This window comes from Neopelma chrysocephalum, unplaced genomic scaffold (genome assembly GCF_003984885.1).
Source record: "Neopelma chrysocephalum unplaced genomic scaffold, ASM398488v2 Primary Assembly neopelma1_97, whole genome shotgun sequence".
NCBI classification, from domain to species: Eukaryota; Metazoa; Chordata; class Aves; order Passeriformes; family Pipridae; genus Neopelma; species Neopelma chrysocephalum.
Genome location: NW_020897760.1, coordinates 5,259,011 through 5,273,242, shown reverse-complemented (window position 1 = coordinate 5,273,242; position 14,232 = coordinate 5,259,011). Strand labels below are relative to the sequence as shown.

The window sequence follows — 14,232 nt, the reverse complement described above, 5'->3', positions numbered from 1 at the left end:
AGCCCGTCCCTGCCGCTCACTGCCCCAAGCTTCAATCGGGCCATTGATTAGCGCTCTAAGTGCCGCTCTAATTAGCTGCCTGCTAATTAACGAGCGGCGCCCCATCCGAGTTCTCTGAGTGGCACCTTCGCTCATCGTTTTGATTCGGCTGTTGCTGATTTATTGGGACGGGGAGCTCCGTGGCTTTGCCCGCAGTCAGACGGGTGGGATAGATGGAAAAGGGGGGGTCATCCAGCCAAAGGCTGAGGGGACACAGGGCAGCAGCTGTCAGCATCCACCCTGGCCTCAACAAGTACAAGGAGCGTCCCGCTGGTCTCCTCGCCCCCCGAGGGTGCAGGCAGGAGGTGGAGGGCGTTTTGCGTGAGATGCCCCCGCGTGGGGCTGGTCACGCTCTGGGAATCCGAACCGGCCGGCGGTGCCCGCGGAGGAGCAGGACAGGCCGAGGCTGCCGGCGCTCCGGGCTCTGCGGAGCCCGGCCGAGAGCGGAGCGGCTGCCCCGGGCGGGGAAGGGCTTCGCGCTGCTTTCCCCCAGAATATTTCTACACAATGGAATCGAGGATTAAAAAATAAGAGGAAGGAAATGAAAGGTGTTCACTCTTCAAGAACATGACTTTAAGCCCTAAATCCCGATTCCGGGACGGGGAGGTGTATTGTGAGTTAAAGGATTATGCTAGTGTAACATATTACCCCGAATCCCTCATTCCCCCCGGGATAATTAGGACATAGTTTGGGTAAATTGCAAACCAAGACAGCAGGATAAATACAGCCGCCGCGGGCTGCTTCCCTGCTGCAGAAAACCTGCCTGGGCATTTGTAGATATTTAAGTGTTTTTCCCTTTCTCCTGTTCTTTCATTTTACTCCTCAGTTTTCCTCCTTCTTCTGATCCCTTTTCTTCTCCTCATTCCTCCAAAAGCCCCGATCTGTAGGGACGTGCTGGCAGGAGGTCACCCCGCTGTACTGCCAACCCAGCTCACACCGGGGCTGCGGCTCCTGCGCTGCCTCCGGCCTCGTCCGCGCTGGGCGCCCGTCGGGGACAACGGGGGCGGCCGCCACCGCCGCCCAGCGGACACGGGCGGACCTGCACCTCTTTCGGGCCCGCCGCCTCTGCTCCCTCACCGGCCTCCGGGCGCAGCATCGGTGCCTAAAGCCCGGCGGCAAACCGTACGGCTGGCTTCCCCCGGCTGCCCGCGGGCCGGCTGGCGGCCATATGGAGCCGTCGGGACGGAGCGGGCGATGCTCGGTAGCAACGGGCTGCCCGAGGGCAGGCTTCCCTGCCGTCGAAAAACTTCTTCCGAAGTGCAGCAGTGGGGCCGGGACCTGTCCCGCCGCACTACCCTTCGGGTGTGGCACCGGCGACTGGTGAATCCCAAGGAAGCACAGCGATTTATATCAGCGAGGACCCAGAAGCTCCTCGCCCCCCTCCATAAGAGGGAAGGCCGGCCCCAAGCCGTCGGAAGAGAAGCCGAAGGTCGCGGCAGTCTCCACATTGGCATCTCTCATGTCGGGGCGCAGCTTCGCATCCCACACCGCTGTCCCGGGACTGCGGCGTCTCACGTGGATCCAAACACTCGCAACGAGTTACCGGCTGGACACGGTCTCTCGCTCCCGTTGAGCTCCCCAAGCGCTTCCCGCACTTCTCCGCAGCTCTGAGCGGGACGGCTTCCCCAGGAAACAAAACGCGGTGGGAAACGGGGTGGAGGCGCACCCGCACTGCCACCACATCCGCATAGCACTGTGCAGGGCCGGACAGGGCACTCCCGGTACGGGGCAGGCAGAACGATGAGGGGGTTAGAAAGGACCCTTGTGTCCTCACTCCCTGCTCCTCACTCCAGGCTGGTGGGGGGGTCCCATCACCGGGGCAGCCTCTGTATGCGAGGCGGAGATGCCAGTGACCCTACACCTAAGGTAGCCCCTAGTGCCCTCACTGAACACCAGCACCCGAAAAATGCCTCTTGGGCTCATCCTGCCCTAATCTTTCCCTGCGCCTCCACTGCTGTGCCCAGTTCCCTTGTGCCCCCGAGGTTTGGTGCCGCGGATATTGTTTTGGGGGCTGGTTGGGTCTCGGGTCTACTGGAGGCCGGGAAGGGAGGTGTAGGGCTGTGCTTCATAAGACCCTGAAAATGGCAATTCCTACTAAAATAAAACTCGGAGAACTCTAAATCATTCATTATCACCTTTATAATTACTCTTCTAATTAGCTTGACACGCTGCTTCATCAGAATTAATACGACGTCTTGTCGTTGGCACTTCCTATTATTCTGACATTCAACCAGGGAACCGTCCCGGGAACACCGGACGATACTCTCCGGGAGGATCCGCTCCAGTGACCGGGGGAATAGGGGCCCGACGGGGCGGCGGCGGCGCGGACAGGTCCGGGAGGGAGCGGGAGCGCGCCCCTGCCTCTCGCGGCCGTGCCCGCCGCCGCGGCTGATTGGCTGCGGCCCGCGCTGCGTCAGCCCCCTCGCGGCCCTCCGCCAATGGGGGCGGACGGCGGCGGCGGCAAAAGCCCGGGTTTATAATAAACGGCGGGGGGGCCGCGGCGGCTGTGACGTCACGGGGGGAGTCGCCGCCGCCGAGAGGAGCTCGGTGGGCACGGGCGGGCGCGCCGCAGTGGCCGGTGTCCGCCCCGCTCCGCGCCCGCAACTTCCCGCAACAAAGTTGGGTAGCGGCCAGCCGGCCCGGCGGCGATGTGGGGCTCGGCGGGGGCCACACGTTAGTGTCGCCCGCGCCACCGGTGCGCTGATTGGGGTAACCCAGTTCTGCCCCCCCACATCCCTTCTCCTCCACCCCCGGTGAGACCCCCGCGGCCGCCCACGGGGATGCGGACGCGGCGCTGAACGGTCCGCCATGGAGGGGCCGAGCGGGTCCAGCTTCGGGATAGACACGATCCTGTCGGGTGGCAGCACCGGCAGCCCTGGAGTCATGAACGGAGATTTTCGCCCCCACGGCGACGGCCGGCCGGCGGATTTTAGGAGCCAGGCCACGCCGTCCCCCTGCTCAGAAATCGACACGGTGGGGACGGCGCCCTCGTCGCCCATCTCGGTGAGCATGGAGCACCCCGAGCCGCATCTAGGGGTGGCGGAAAACCTCCCGCCGCCGCCACACCACCTCCACCTCGGCCCGCACCCGCCGCCGCCGCCGCCGAGTTTGCAGCCGTCGCCCCCGCAGCCACCGCCGCCCCAGTTGGGCTCGGCCAGCTCCGGCCCCAGGACTTCCACATCTTCTTTTTTAATTAAGGACATTTTGGGCGACAGCAAACCGCTGGCGGCGTGTGCACCTTACAGTACCAGCGTCCCCTCTCCCCATCACACTCCCAAGCAGGAGGGCAGCGCGGCCCCGGAGAGCTTCAGGCCCAAACTCGAGCAGGAGGACGGCAAAGCCAAGCTCGACAAGCGCGACGACACGCAGGGAGACATCAAATGCCACGGTAAGTACGGCCCGGCCCGGCTCCGCACCGCCTCGGCCGCCGGTAAAACCAGGGCCGCTGCGTTCGGCCTTATCGGTGAAACGAAAATCGTGGGGAAAATCTGCAGTAGGAGCGCTTGCTCTGCCGGGACCACTCGGTGATCCTCTCTACCGCGGGGATAAGGTCGGTAGGAAATGAAATCTCTTTTTTTTTTTTTTTTCCAAATTTAATATCTGTTGGCTTTTCCTCCTCTTTTTCTTTTCTTTTCTTTTTTTTTTTTTTTTAATTTAACTTCCCTGTTTTTAAGAAAATAACCTAAGCAGTGGGATCGCATGGGAAATCAGACTGTATTTATTTTTAATGCAAATGCGCATAAATGATTCTCCGGCTTTCTAAGAACCGGCTGCTCAGCTACACTTATTGCCTTCAGCCTTTTCATTTTTGCTTATTCGATCTAAAATAAAATTAAGATTAAAAATTCCATTTTCCCAGCAGTCAATAACAAATAAACGAAAAAGAACTTTTATTTAAAAATAAAATAATAATAACAAGTCGGCCCGCGGTCGGCAGAGGGAGGTTGAAGGGCTTTGTGCGTTTGGCAAAACCCTCACGTTTCCCCTGAGCCGGGATAGGAGGTTTATTTTTCCGTCTTTAATTTTTTTTTTTTTTTAATTAGGGATTTCGTGCTGATGGGGAAACCCCCACCGTGCGGGGTTCGGAAATGAAAATAGCGATGTGCGCGTGGGAAGGGAAAGGGAGGAAAAGAGTAAGGAAAGACGAGCAGGGAGAGGAGATATTTTCCCTTCGGCGTCGGCAGAGCTGCCCTCCCCGCAGGCAGCCCGGTGCAGCCGAGAGGCAACAGGACACATTTTCCTTATTTTGCCGAATTGAGCTATTTTCGCCAGGCTCAGAGCAACGAGGTGCCCGCGAGTGCCGCTCGTTTTGCTCTTTAGCATTAGCATACGAGTGCCCAAACCAGATGTACAGTCTGGTCTGGCCATTTTTGTGTGCACCAACCTCCCCAGTGGGTCAATTAGGGAGATTATTGTTCTTCCTGCGGGGAAGATCAAGGAGCGCCACAAACCCGGGCCCGAATGGAGCAGGATTGACAGATCGATTTCCCGGCGTTTCGGGCCGGGGGGAGAGGGCGAGAAAATAACGAAAGCCCTGTAGTTGGCAAGCGGAGAGTGGAAATCCCGCCGTTCCCTGGACAGGCTCGCCGCCGCCGCCCCCCGCCATACTTGACCGTTCCCCCCGTGCCCCGGAGGAGCCCCTGGGGAGGGGGCGGCGGGGCCCGGTAACCGCGGCGGGGCGGGGCGAGGGCCGAGCCGGTGTCCCGCCGGCCCTCACCGCGCTTCGGCTCGCTCGCAGGGACAAAGGAGGAAGGCGATCGGGAGATCAGCAGCAGCCGGGACAGCCCGCCGGTGCGCGCCAAGAAGCCTCGGAAGGCACGGACCGCCTTCTCCGACCACCAGCTCAACCAGTTGGAGCGCAGCTTCGAGCGTCAGAAGTACCTGAGCGTGCAGGACCGCATGGACTTGGCCGCCGCGCTCAACCTCACCGACACGCAGGTCAAAACCTGGTACCAGAACCGGAGGTAAGATGGTCCCAGGCGGGGCGACGGCCCAGGGTCTCCCTGGAGAGCTGGGGGGCGGGCAGGCGCCGCTGGATTCCTGCCCGCGGTAGCCCAAGGTGGTGCGGGGAGCTCCCGACGGCTGCCCCGCGCCCTTCCCGGCGGCAGGTTGGGGGGGTCTGGCCCCTGTCACCGCTGCCGTAATTTTCTGTCTCATTACATACGGTCGCAGCCACCCTAATTCTGTCGCAAACCATTAGTGTCAGCGCGCTGCGATCTGACTGTGTACCACGGTTATTAATTTGGCCGTAGTCACCGTATGCATGTGTCGTGGGGTGCGGGGCTGGGACGGGGAACCGGGCACAGCCGGGAGGATCGCACCGTGTGCGGGCCCACGGGGCCGGTGCGCCCCGTCGGGGCCCCGGTGGTGCGGAGCCGCGCAGGGGAGGGGGCTCGCCGCCCGCGGACTCCCGCGAAACCGGGTTAGGTGCCCCATCGTGGCGCCCGCCCTGCAGCCGCCTCTTGCTCCTCCCGGCAGGACGAAGTGGAAGCGGCAGACGGCGGTGGGCCTGGAGCTGCTGGCCGAGGCCGGGAACTACTCAGCACTGCAGCGGATGTTCCCCTCGCCTTATTTCTATCACCCCAGCCTGCTGGGCAGCATGGACAGTACGACGGCGGCCGCGGCGGCCGCAGCCATGTACAGCAGCATGTACCGGACTCCCCCCGCGCCGCACCCCCAGCTCCAGCGGCCACTGGTGCCGCGGGTGCTGATCCACGGGCTGGGGCCCGGCGGGCAGCCGTCCCTCAACCCCCTGGCCAACCCTATGCCCGGCACCCCGCACCCTCGGTGAAACGGCACCGCGGTCCCCGCAACGAGCCCTTCCCCTCCCCGTCCCCAAACAAGCCCCAGCACCGCAGAGGAGGAAGCGAGGGGAAGCCGAGGGGCAGGAGCTTCTGCAGGCAGCCACCGGCCACCGAGGGAGGCGATCAGTCAGAGCAGGGACTCTTGAACCGTGAACCCAGAGCCAAGCCCGTAAGTGAAACGACCACACGCGGGGGAAGGCGGGCAGAGCCGCGGGGCGACCCGCCGACCTCGGCTCCTGCGAGGCAGGACTTGGAGCTCGGAGAGAGAGAGGGACGGAGGGGGTGGAGGAGGAGAGGGAGAGAGAGCCCGAGCCCGCTGGAGAGACAAATGGCTGCGGAGGACGGAGGGAATGAGAGCGCCTCGACCCCCGCCCGGCGGAGAAGACCGGGGAAACGGAGAACTTTGCACTGATTTTTCTCATGACCTTTTTTTTTTTCTTATTGCAAAGTGGCATGCTCCCTAATGCGAACAGAATTGTACAGACCGAGTGCTGAGTGCTATATCATATTTATTATATGTCGTCCAAAAAAAAGGAGAAAAAATTTCACTTCTATACATTAGTTTAAAATGAACGAACGTGGTTCTTCCCTATCCCTTTTCATGTCTTTTTGGATTCAGTAAAATAAATGCTTAGATGATAAAATATAGATTTTTTTTTTTTGTGACTGAAAAATTACAGGGCAAAGCAAAACAAAAAAGAAATAAACTTTATCTTTTTTTAACAAACGTGAAAATTTAAGGTAGCTAATTTCTCCGTGACAAGAACTCAAGAAATTCAGAGTAGAAAAGGCAGATGCCACTTTTTTATTTTCACTATTATGTTGAACATATTTTGAGTTTTAGGCTTGTTGTTTCTTAGCTGGCGCTGTTTTTCCCTATCTGTATTTTAAAGGAAAATCAAATCCCCCCTCAGGTGTCGTGACCCTCGCTGTTATTTTAAGCACCTGGGCAGGGCGGCGGCGGGTAGAGGCTCTGGCCCTTGGGGGCGGGCGCAACGGGACCGTGCAGGACCTGGGGATGTGGCCCCGGCCCGGCAGCTGTCTCCGCAGGGAGCTGGGACAGGCAGTGAGCACCGGCGGTCGGGGTGAGTAACGAGGGGAAACAGGCAGGGAGGGCAGAGGGGGCCCGGTGGACACGGAGCTCCCGAGCCTCGCTGGCCTTTGAACTTTATTGCTGTGTGTGACCATCTCACCCGCCTTTTCCCCTGGCAGGCATCTTTCCTGCCTAGCGCTTCCCTTCTCCATGCCGGCCGCTGGGTCTCGCGGGGGCAGAGGGGTAGCAGGTTGGGACTGGAGGCTGTGACCCTCCACTGGGCTCCGGGGACGGCTGTGTCCCCAGCCTTTGGAGGTGAACACCCCCCTGTGAAATTAGAAAGTTATACAGCAATTACCCATAAAACATTCATAAAGTCCCGTATTATCCTCTCCTCTGAGGGTTTGGTGCTTTTTTTTCCTCCTCTCTATTTTTGCTCGTGAGTCCCCTTTCTTTTGAAACAGAAGGGGAAAAAAAAAAAACAAAAACGAAAAAAGGAAAAGAGAAGCCTCCGGGCACGTTTATTTGGGCTTTGCTAATTAGCGAGCGGCTTGCTGATTTCTGTGCTAATAAATTCGCGCTAAAACCATATTGACCTTTGCCTTGATCTAACAAAAGGGGAGCGGGTCGGGAACGCCCACTTCGGTTTTCGCCCGTGTTGTGGCAGCCGCTGAGTATTGCTCCGCGCCTCCTCCGTGGCCCCCAAATACCCCCCGCAGGAATGACCCGGGAGGGGGTCCCTAAGTGGCCAGAGAAATCTGTCTGCCCGCATCGCCACCGAGGTTTTCCCGGGAAACGCACCCTATGTGGGCTGGGGAAGGAGGTAGGAAATTTTGGGCTCGTTAGGGCCTTTTCCTGAGTCTAAACAACGAATCTTTCACGAAAGGAGGCAATGCAGCTGGAAAAGCTATCCCAGGTCGTTGCTCGTGATGGCTCGGTTTTGACTGCATAAACTCTCTGAAAAGTAGTGAAAACAAGGAAGGAAAGTTCATGCAAAATAGATGTGTCCCCTTCACGAGCAGGGCCGGCCGCGGGGTGCCCACCGGGGCAGAGGCCTCTCGGTGCTTTGGGAACGGCAGAGGGAAGGAGCGAGAGAGGAGAGGGGGAGCGTGGCAGGGCTGTCGGTGCCGTGTCGGATGGTGTCTAAAGCAGGGGCTACCAGAGGAGGTGGGCGAGGAACCACCACCTCCCCTGAAACGTATTTCCAAACTCAACTGGAAAGTACGTGTAAGCCAGAGGAGGTTTGGAGCAGGAATCGCTCTCTTTCACTCTTCCTTTCCCCATTTGGGAAGTGGGCCTTTGTCCCGCTCCCGATTCGCACCGGAATGGAGCCGACCCGAGGTCAGGCTGCCCCGAGACGGGGAAGGAACGGGCTCCGTTGCTTGTTTAAAATCCCCGGCACACGGGCCCGCATTTCAGCGCGCTGCGGCAGGACAAAGAGCCAGGCGGGCGGCGGGCCGGAATGCGCGGGGCCGCCTCCCGCGAGGTGAACGGCGCGGCGCGGGGCCAGGCACCGGGCGCGGCTTGGCGCCGTTGGCTGCCGTGCCTTCCCAGACGCGCCGGCCGGGTTTCGCCCCCTTTCCTTCCTCGGACAACCGCTTTCGCCGCGGCGCCAGATTTGGTGCCGAGCTGCTGAATTCCTGCAGTCCCGGTCCCTCTCAACCCTTTACCCCTTCTGGGCCAAGGCCTGCTCTCGGCCCTGGAAGTGGTTGTGAACAAACAACCAAACCCATTTGTTGCCAGACGAACGGGATGGAGTCTCTCAGCCTTAAACAGCGGGAAATACCGGCACCCGCCGGAAAGGAGCTGGCTGTTGGTGCGCTTGGCGTGGAAACAGTCCGTGAGGCTGTAGCAGAGCTGTCAGTACGCGAGGGACCGCGGCAGCCCGCGGGGTGGCCCGCAGTGTTTGCTTTCCCCGCACCGGACAGCGGCCCGCAAGGAGCAGTTCCGGCCCCTACAGCAGCGGGGACTCCTGCACCTCGCCGGACGGCTGCGGCCCCGCCCGCTCTCAGCACCACGGACAGCTCCGGTCGGCGCGGGCGGGCTCGGCCCGCATTCGGCGTGCCGCCCCGCGAGACCGCCCGGCCTTCCAGAGGCCGGGCTCGGCCGGGCAGCACGGGAGTCTCCCGTCCACCTGGACCTCGCGGCCGCCTTCCACGGCGCTTGCCGGCGGGCGATGGTGAAGATAGAGGAGGCTGACACAGTCTCTGGATGCCGAAGCGCCACCTGGCTCGTATCCCCTCCACCCACCGCCCCGCAGAGAGCCTCTGTCCTATCCCGGACCTGGCTCTTCGGCCCTGCGCTGGGGCTGTGTGCCGACTGTTTGAGCGTTGCCTCTGCACCAGCAGGAGGGGTGAAAAGCGAGACGGGGCCGCTCCGCTTCCCCCGTGTCGCATCACTCCAGTTTGACACCGGCGCGGCCGCGGTGAGACCCGGGAGACCCTTTGGACACCCTATGCCCCGTTTCCCTTTGGTCTGTTTCCTCTGGGCCGTGCTATGTGTTTTGCAGGTGGGCACGGCGCGGGAGAACCCGTGGTACGCTCAGGCAGGTTTCGGCGACTCGCTGGGCTCCAGCTCTGGGCTGAGCCGTCCCGGCAGCGGAGCCGCGGGCAGGCTGCTCTGCTGCCCTTGGCTGACGGTCTCTCTTGCAGGATGCAACAGCAGGATGATGTTTAATTGCTTCACACTCTCGGGGGGATTAGCTTGGCCATCGTTAGGATAGAAAGTGAGAAGGGGAACTCCTCTGGAGTGAGGAACAGAGACAAGCATTGTCTTTGCCGCTCCGAGAGTGCTTGCCCTGGCGTCGGTGTGGCAGCTGGGTGCTCGGGAGCTGAATCTGCTTTCCCAGCCGGGCAAGCGAGTCCGGCTCAGACGTTGGGAACCAGTAAGCAGCACCGAATGGAGTTCCTTGCCGTGCCGGTCACCCTGGTTGCATTTACATGCCGCCCCCATGTAACGCCGTTTTGGCTCTCCGGGGCTTGGCTATCCCTCCTACAGGTTTTAGTGTTTCTTGTTGGGGTGGGTTTTTAACTTTTGTTATTTTCTCCCTTTGCAGAATTTACCTTCCTCCAAATTTACATCACACTTTTGTGCAAATGCGTGTTGTAAGTCACCCTAAGTCCTAGTTGTAGCCCACTCGAAAACCTCGAGCCCAGAGCGTGGAGTGGGTGCAGCTAGGCTGAGCTCACCTGTGGAAAGGACAAAACCCTTTATAATGTAAGAAATTTTCCAAGCCTAGGGGTGGCGGGAATGGGTGGCGAATAACCGTTTCAGGTTGGAATTACACGTTTTCCCCCTCTTCTATTCTGTCTTGCTGCTAAGCCCACGTCTCCCGCCGGTGACACCACCGGGTTTCTTCCCCAGCAGTCGGTTTATCGTCGAGCTCCGTCTGCGAGGAAAAGGGGGTACAGGTAACCTGGCCTGCCGTCCCGCGGGAGGAGCCGCCTGCTATGTTTTGGGGACAGCATCGAAGTGACCCCCACAGTCCCTTAGGGGGCACAGCTGACGGGGCCGGAGACCCATCGGGACCGGCGGGGGTCGGGCGGGTGACCCCCGAAGGCGCCTCTCCCCCGTGCCCTCGTTTCATGAAAAAGCCCCGAACTTCTCCCTTGAGCTGCTCCCGCCGTCCAACCAGCCGTGGGGCAGCCGGAACCGGTGCCTGTCTCTGCGTGTTTCCAGCCGGAGAGCAGGTCCAGCCAAGCGCCCATCGCATTAAAACTGCCTTTCCATATTCATATGCCCTATTTTTCACAAGTCGCTTCTATTAATGGAAGTGCACAAACGCCGGTCCTCAAAATCTGCGGATTTCAAAGGAACCCAAGTAAGGCGCTTTGCGCTGGCAGCGATGGGTGCTGGGCTCGACGGGACCCCCGGGGCGTCCCCGCCACGGCCGCGCCCTCCCCGGGGGGAGCCGTGCTCTGCCGGGGGCGCAGCCGCGGGCCCCAGTTGCGTCGGCTCCCGGCGGCCCCCTCGCTGTCTCGGGCCGCGCCCCGCGGGGTCGGCGCTCCCGGCCCGGGCACACAAAAGTTGTCCAAGACTGTCTCGTTCCCTCGTCTCTGGGAGCCCATGTAGGGCGCTTTAATTGCCACATTTTCAAACCGAGGTAATGGTGGGACTGTCTTAGTAATTACCTTAATGAGATAACACCTTTCTTTCCCTGAACCTACTCATTATCACGCTTCTTTTTCAAATTCCAACTACAAAGAGCTATACTTGTAAAAAAAAAAAAAAAGGAAAAAAGTGGGGGGTGAAGAGCTCTGAAATTTGTTGGAGGTCTTGTTCCCTTAAAACAAGCACTTCCATGGTTCTCAGCATATGAACAGAGAACAGTACCCAGTTCTGGGAAAGGTTGCCTAGAAGTAAACTAAACATCTGGGGTACCCCTTAATTATTCTTGGTAGGTGTCTTTAGTTTGACCTGTAGGGATGTGAGGGTGTCAAAGTGATGAATTTTAAGATGTTGGGCTGTGAAGACGTGCAGTGGCAAGACTGATGGGTTTAGGAAGGGAATGGTAACAAGGTTAGCTGCATGTGAAGTGTGAATTGAGATTTTTGCAAAGAGACTGTGATTGCAGATGGGCATAATGTTGTACCCTTGCATGAAATCTTGCTATTATTGTATAATGGTCAGACAGAGTGTGAAATGACTTATTACTTTACTTTTATTCTTTAATGAAGTTGGGTAGGGAAGGAGAACTACCAGGAAATTGATAGTGGTGGTGCACAGAAACTATATGACAGGTGCTGATACATTAAATATTTATTTAGTTTTTTGTCACAAACCCCCTCCCAATTTTATGCTATGTCAGAAAGCAAACAAAAATACAACTAGTGGATCTAGACAGTGAAGAAGACACGCAGAATTAGAGTAATATTTTCTTCTCCATCCTCACTTTCTGTAGTATACGTGGCAGTGCAGCATATACATAATCTATGTAAAATATGAGACACAAATATCTAGATCCAGGCTGTGCACACATGGTTTCTAGGTAGGTTTTCAGCTGTTCAACATGTATCTCTCTTCTAGACCTTGATGCAGGCATGCAGTGATTTGTACACTGTTATGCCCCCATTTAAATTCAAGTGTCCTCTTCTTTAGCTTGACATGCATTTGTAAATACCTCTCACTTCCTTCCATACCAAGCGCAGGTATCCGCATGGATATCATTCTAAAAACATGCAGGACAGCATCTGTCTCTGAGTTTTGTACAGCAGCGTGTGGATACACCTGGGCATCTAGGGTGGGTGGGCAGCTTAGCTGACATTTTATCACTTGTTTCACTTGCAATCAGGGTAAAACACCTATTACCAGAATTTGATTCAGTTGTGCAGCTGCACTGGTCTTGATGAATATGGAGTGAGGAAAAGGAACTAGAGCTGCTCCCTCAGGATACTGTCCTTAAAAAGAGGATTTCCCAGGTGACCAGCCTCAGGATGCCACCACTGAGAACAGTGTGGCAAATCCTGCACTTAGTGAGTTGTCTCTCTCTGAAAGCAGCTTCATCTCACTGTTTGAATACACACAGTAGAGGCACAGCTTCTTGTATGCCTTCCCCTCTGGAAGAATACAGCTCATGCTCAAAGAGCTTAAGCCAGCACCCCTCCCACACTGCCCTCCCCAGACCTTGTCCCCAGGGCCAGCATAGCCCTTTGCTGACAGTCTGTCTGTGAGTTTTTGCCCTATATTTTCTGTGGAGTCTGGCACTGTTACATTTTAATCTGAGGTCCAGAAGAACAGAATATGAAGAAAACTTGGGAATAATTGCCTACCTCTTCTGCATTAGCATACAGTGTAATAATGATGGAAGGACTATGTGAAACAGAGAACACATCTGAGGCCTCATCTTTGTCCTTGCAATAGTCTTTCAGATTTCCGTCTCATATTCTTGCCTCAACATCTGAACAAGTACAGTATTTCAGGCTTGAAGCCTGTTTCCATTAAGTCAACCCTGGTGAAGGGTTTGTTTAAAGCATGATACTGGCCTAATGCAACACTGTCCATGGAAGTGGTGCAAACGCACTGAGGGGCACAAAAGGTCCCCCGTGACATAAAAGCACATGGAGTAGCAGCTCCTTGTCAGATTTCAAGCCTGATAGGCTAGTAGGCTTGTTGTAACTTTAAATACTTTGGTTTCGTTATGAGAAGGTCTAACAAGAAGAATTCCTGAAAGTTTTAAAGGCTGCCTGGTAAAAGTGATGAATCAGTGCCTGAGTATGTAGAAAGGTGGGTGGGATGTCACAGCAGACACTGCTACTCCAGCACTGTGAAAGAAACAGGCAGCTTCTTTCCAACTGGTGCTCTAAAGCAGGACAGAGCAATGTGGGAAATGAAGGCTGTCAAAAACCTGTTTTGTGGATTTGCCACTAGTAATTTGGCTGGATCCTGTGCGTTCAAGTACCGTCACTGTCCCTAGCCCAAAACAATCTACTTTTCCTGCATTAGAAGTTCTGAAATAAGGCTGGATTAACATTTCAGCAGAAGCATGATGGGGTCTATGGGAAAAAGCAGCAAAGCATGTGTCTGAAAGGGAGTCCCAGTATAGGCACTGGCACCTCAACCCATATTATATCACATGAGTCTAATAGATTAGTGAGCTTTTCTGCTTAAAACACTGGGAGGCAAGGTAATCACACTGGCAACTTTTTATTTATTTCATTCTTCAGTAGTCTTTTTTTTTTTCCCTTACTTTCCCCCCTTTCTCTTTTCCCTCATTCTCTTTCCTTCTCTCTTCACCTCACTCTGCTTTGCTGAGCATTCTGCAGCATGCCCTAGGAAGCCCACTCACCTTTCCTGGTTGCTGGTGATGGTCATGGACAGCCTGCCTTAACCAGCACATTGGTGTGTGGCTTGGACAATGCAACACAAAGTGTGTGTAGCAAAGCTGTGCGTCTTCCATGGAGACTAAGCTCATTACAGTACAGTACTCTAAAACATGCTTAACCTCCCTAGTCTTGGGTGTTGTATCCCAAATCTACTGCAGAGCATGGACACCCCAATTAGCACTTACAATGCACTGTTGACATTTCTCTGGGCCAGCCCAACAGGAATAATTAGATGTGATATCTAACACAAAGTCATTTTTTTTCCCAGCGGAGGGTACAATGCAGAATGAAAGCAACATCTACTGCAACAGCACTTGGCCAGATTTGGCTCTTGCATACAGTATTATGTCTGCAGTGTAACTCAGCTGGCTTCTCCAGTCATACACTGTCTGTGCCCTGCCTGACTGCCATCAGCCTGACCTGCTGGGATTAGTGCTGGGGCTAAAGCTCTGGATAGGCTGCACGAGAAAGCTGTCTTAAACTTCACAGGCTTGGGAAAGCTACTGTACAGCATCCTGTAGGAACCCATGCAGAA

The 14,232-nt window shown here is 56.6% G+C and overlaps 1 protein-coding gene across 2 annotated transcripts; it reads left to right on the top strand.

Moving 5' to 3' along the window:
• Positions 1 to 2,629: 2,629 nt before the first annotated feature.
• On the top strand, positions 2,630 to 6,745 carry BARHL2 (BarH like homeobox 2). Of its 2 annotated transcripts, XM_027694395.1 has the most exons (4): positions 2,630 to 3,042; positions 3,238 to 3,427; positions 4,778 to 5,003; positions 5,518 to 6,745. In XM_027694395.1, exons 1-4 carry the CDS (start codon positions 2,848 to 2,850, stop codon positions 5,828 to 5,830), a joined length of 924 nt encoding a protein of 307 aa, XP_027550196.1. In that variant the 5' UTR covers positions 2,630 to 2,847; the 3' UTR covers positions 5,831 to 6,745. The 2 variants fall into 2 exon arrangements, with proteins under 2 accessions (XP_027550196.1, XP_027550195.1); XM_027694394.1 differs by having other exon boundaries at positions 2,630 to 3,427.
• The last annotated feature ends 7,487 nt before the right edge of the window (positions 6,746 to 14,232 follow it).

Coding starts and splice junctions, on each gene's coding strand:
- BARHL2 (XM_027694394.1), top strand. CDS start 2,848: ATGGAGGGGCCGAGCGGGTCCAGCTTCGGGATAGACACGATCCTGTCG. Junction 3,428..4,777: donor GGGAGACATCAAATGCCACG/GTAAGTACGGCC, acceptor GCTCGCTCGCAG/GGACAAAGGAGGAAGGCGAT. Junction 5,004..5,517: donor ACCTGGTACCAGAACCGGAG/GTAAGATGGTCC, acceptor TCCTCCCGGCAG/GACGAAGTGGAAGCGGCAGA.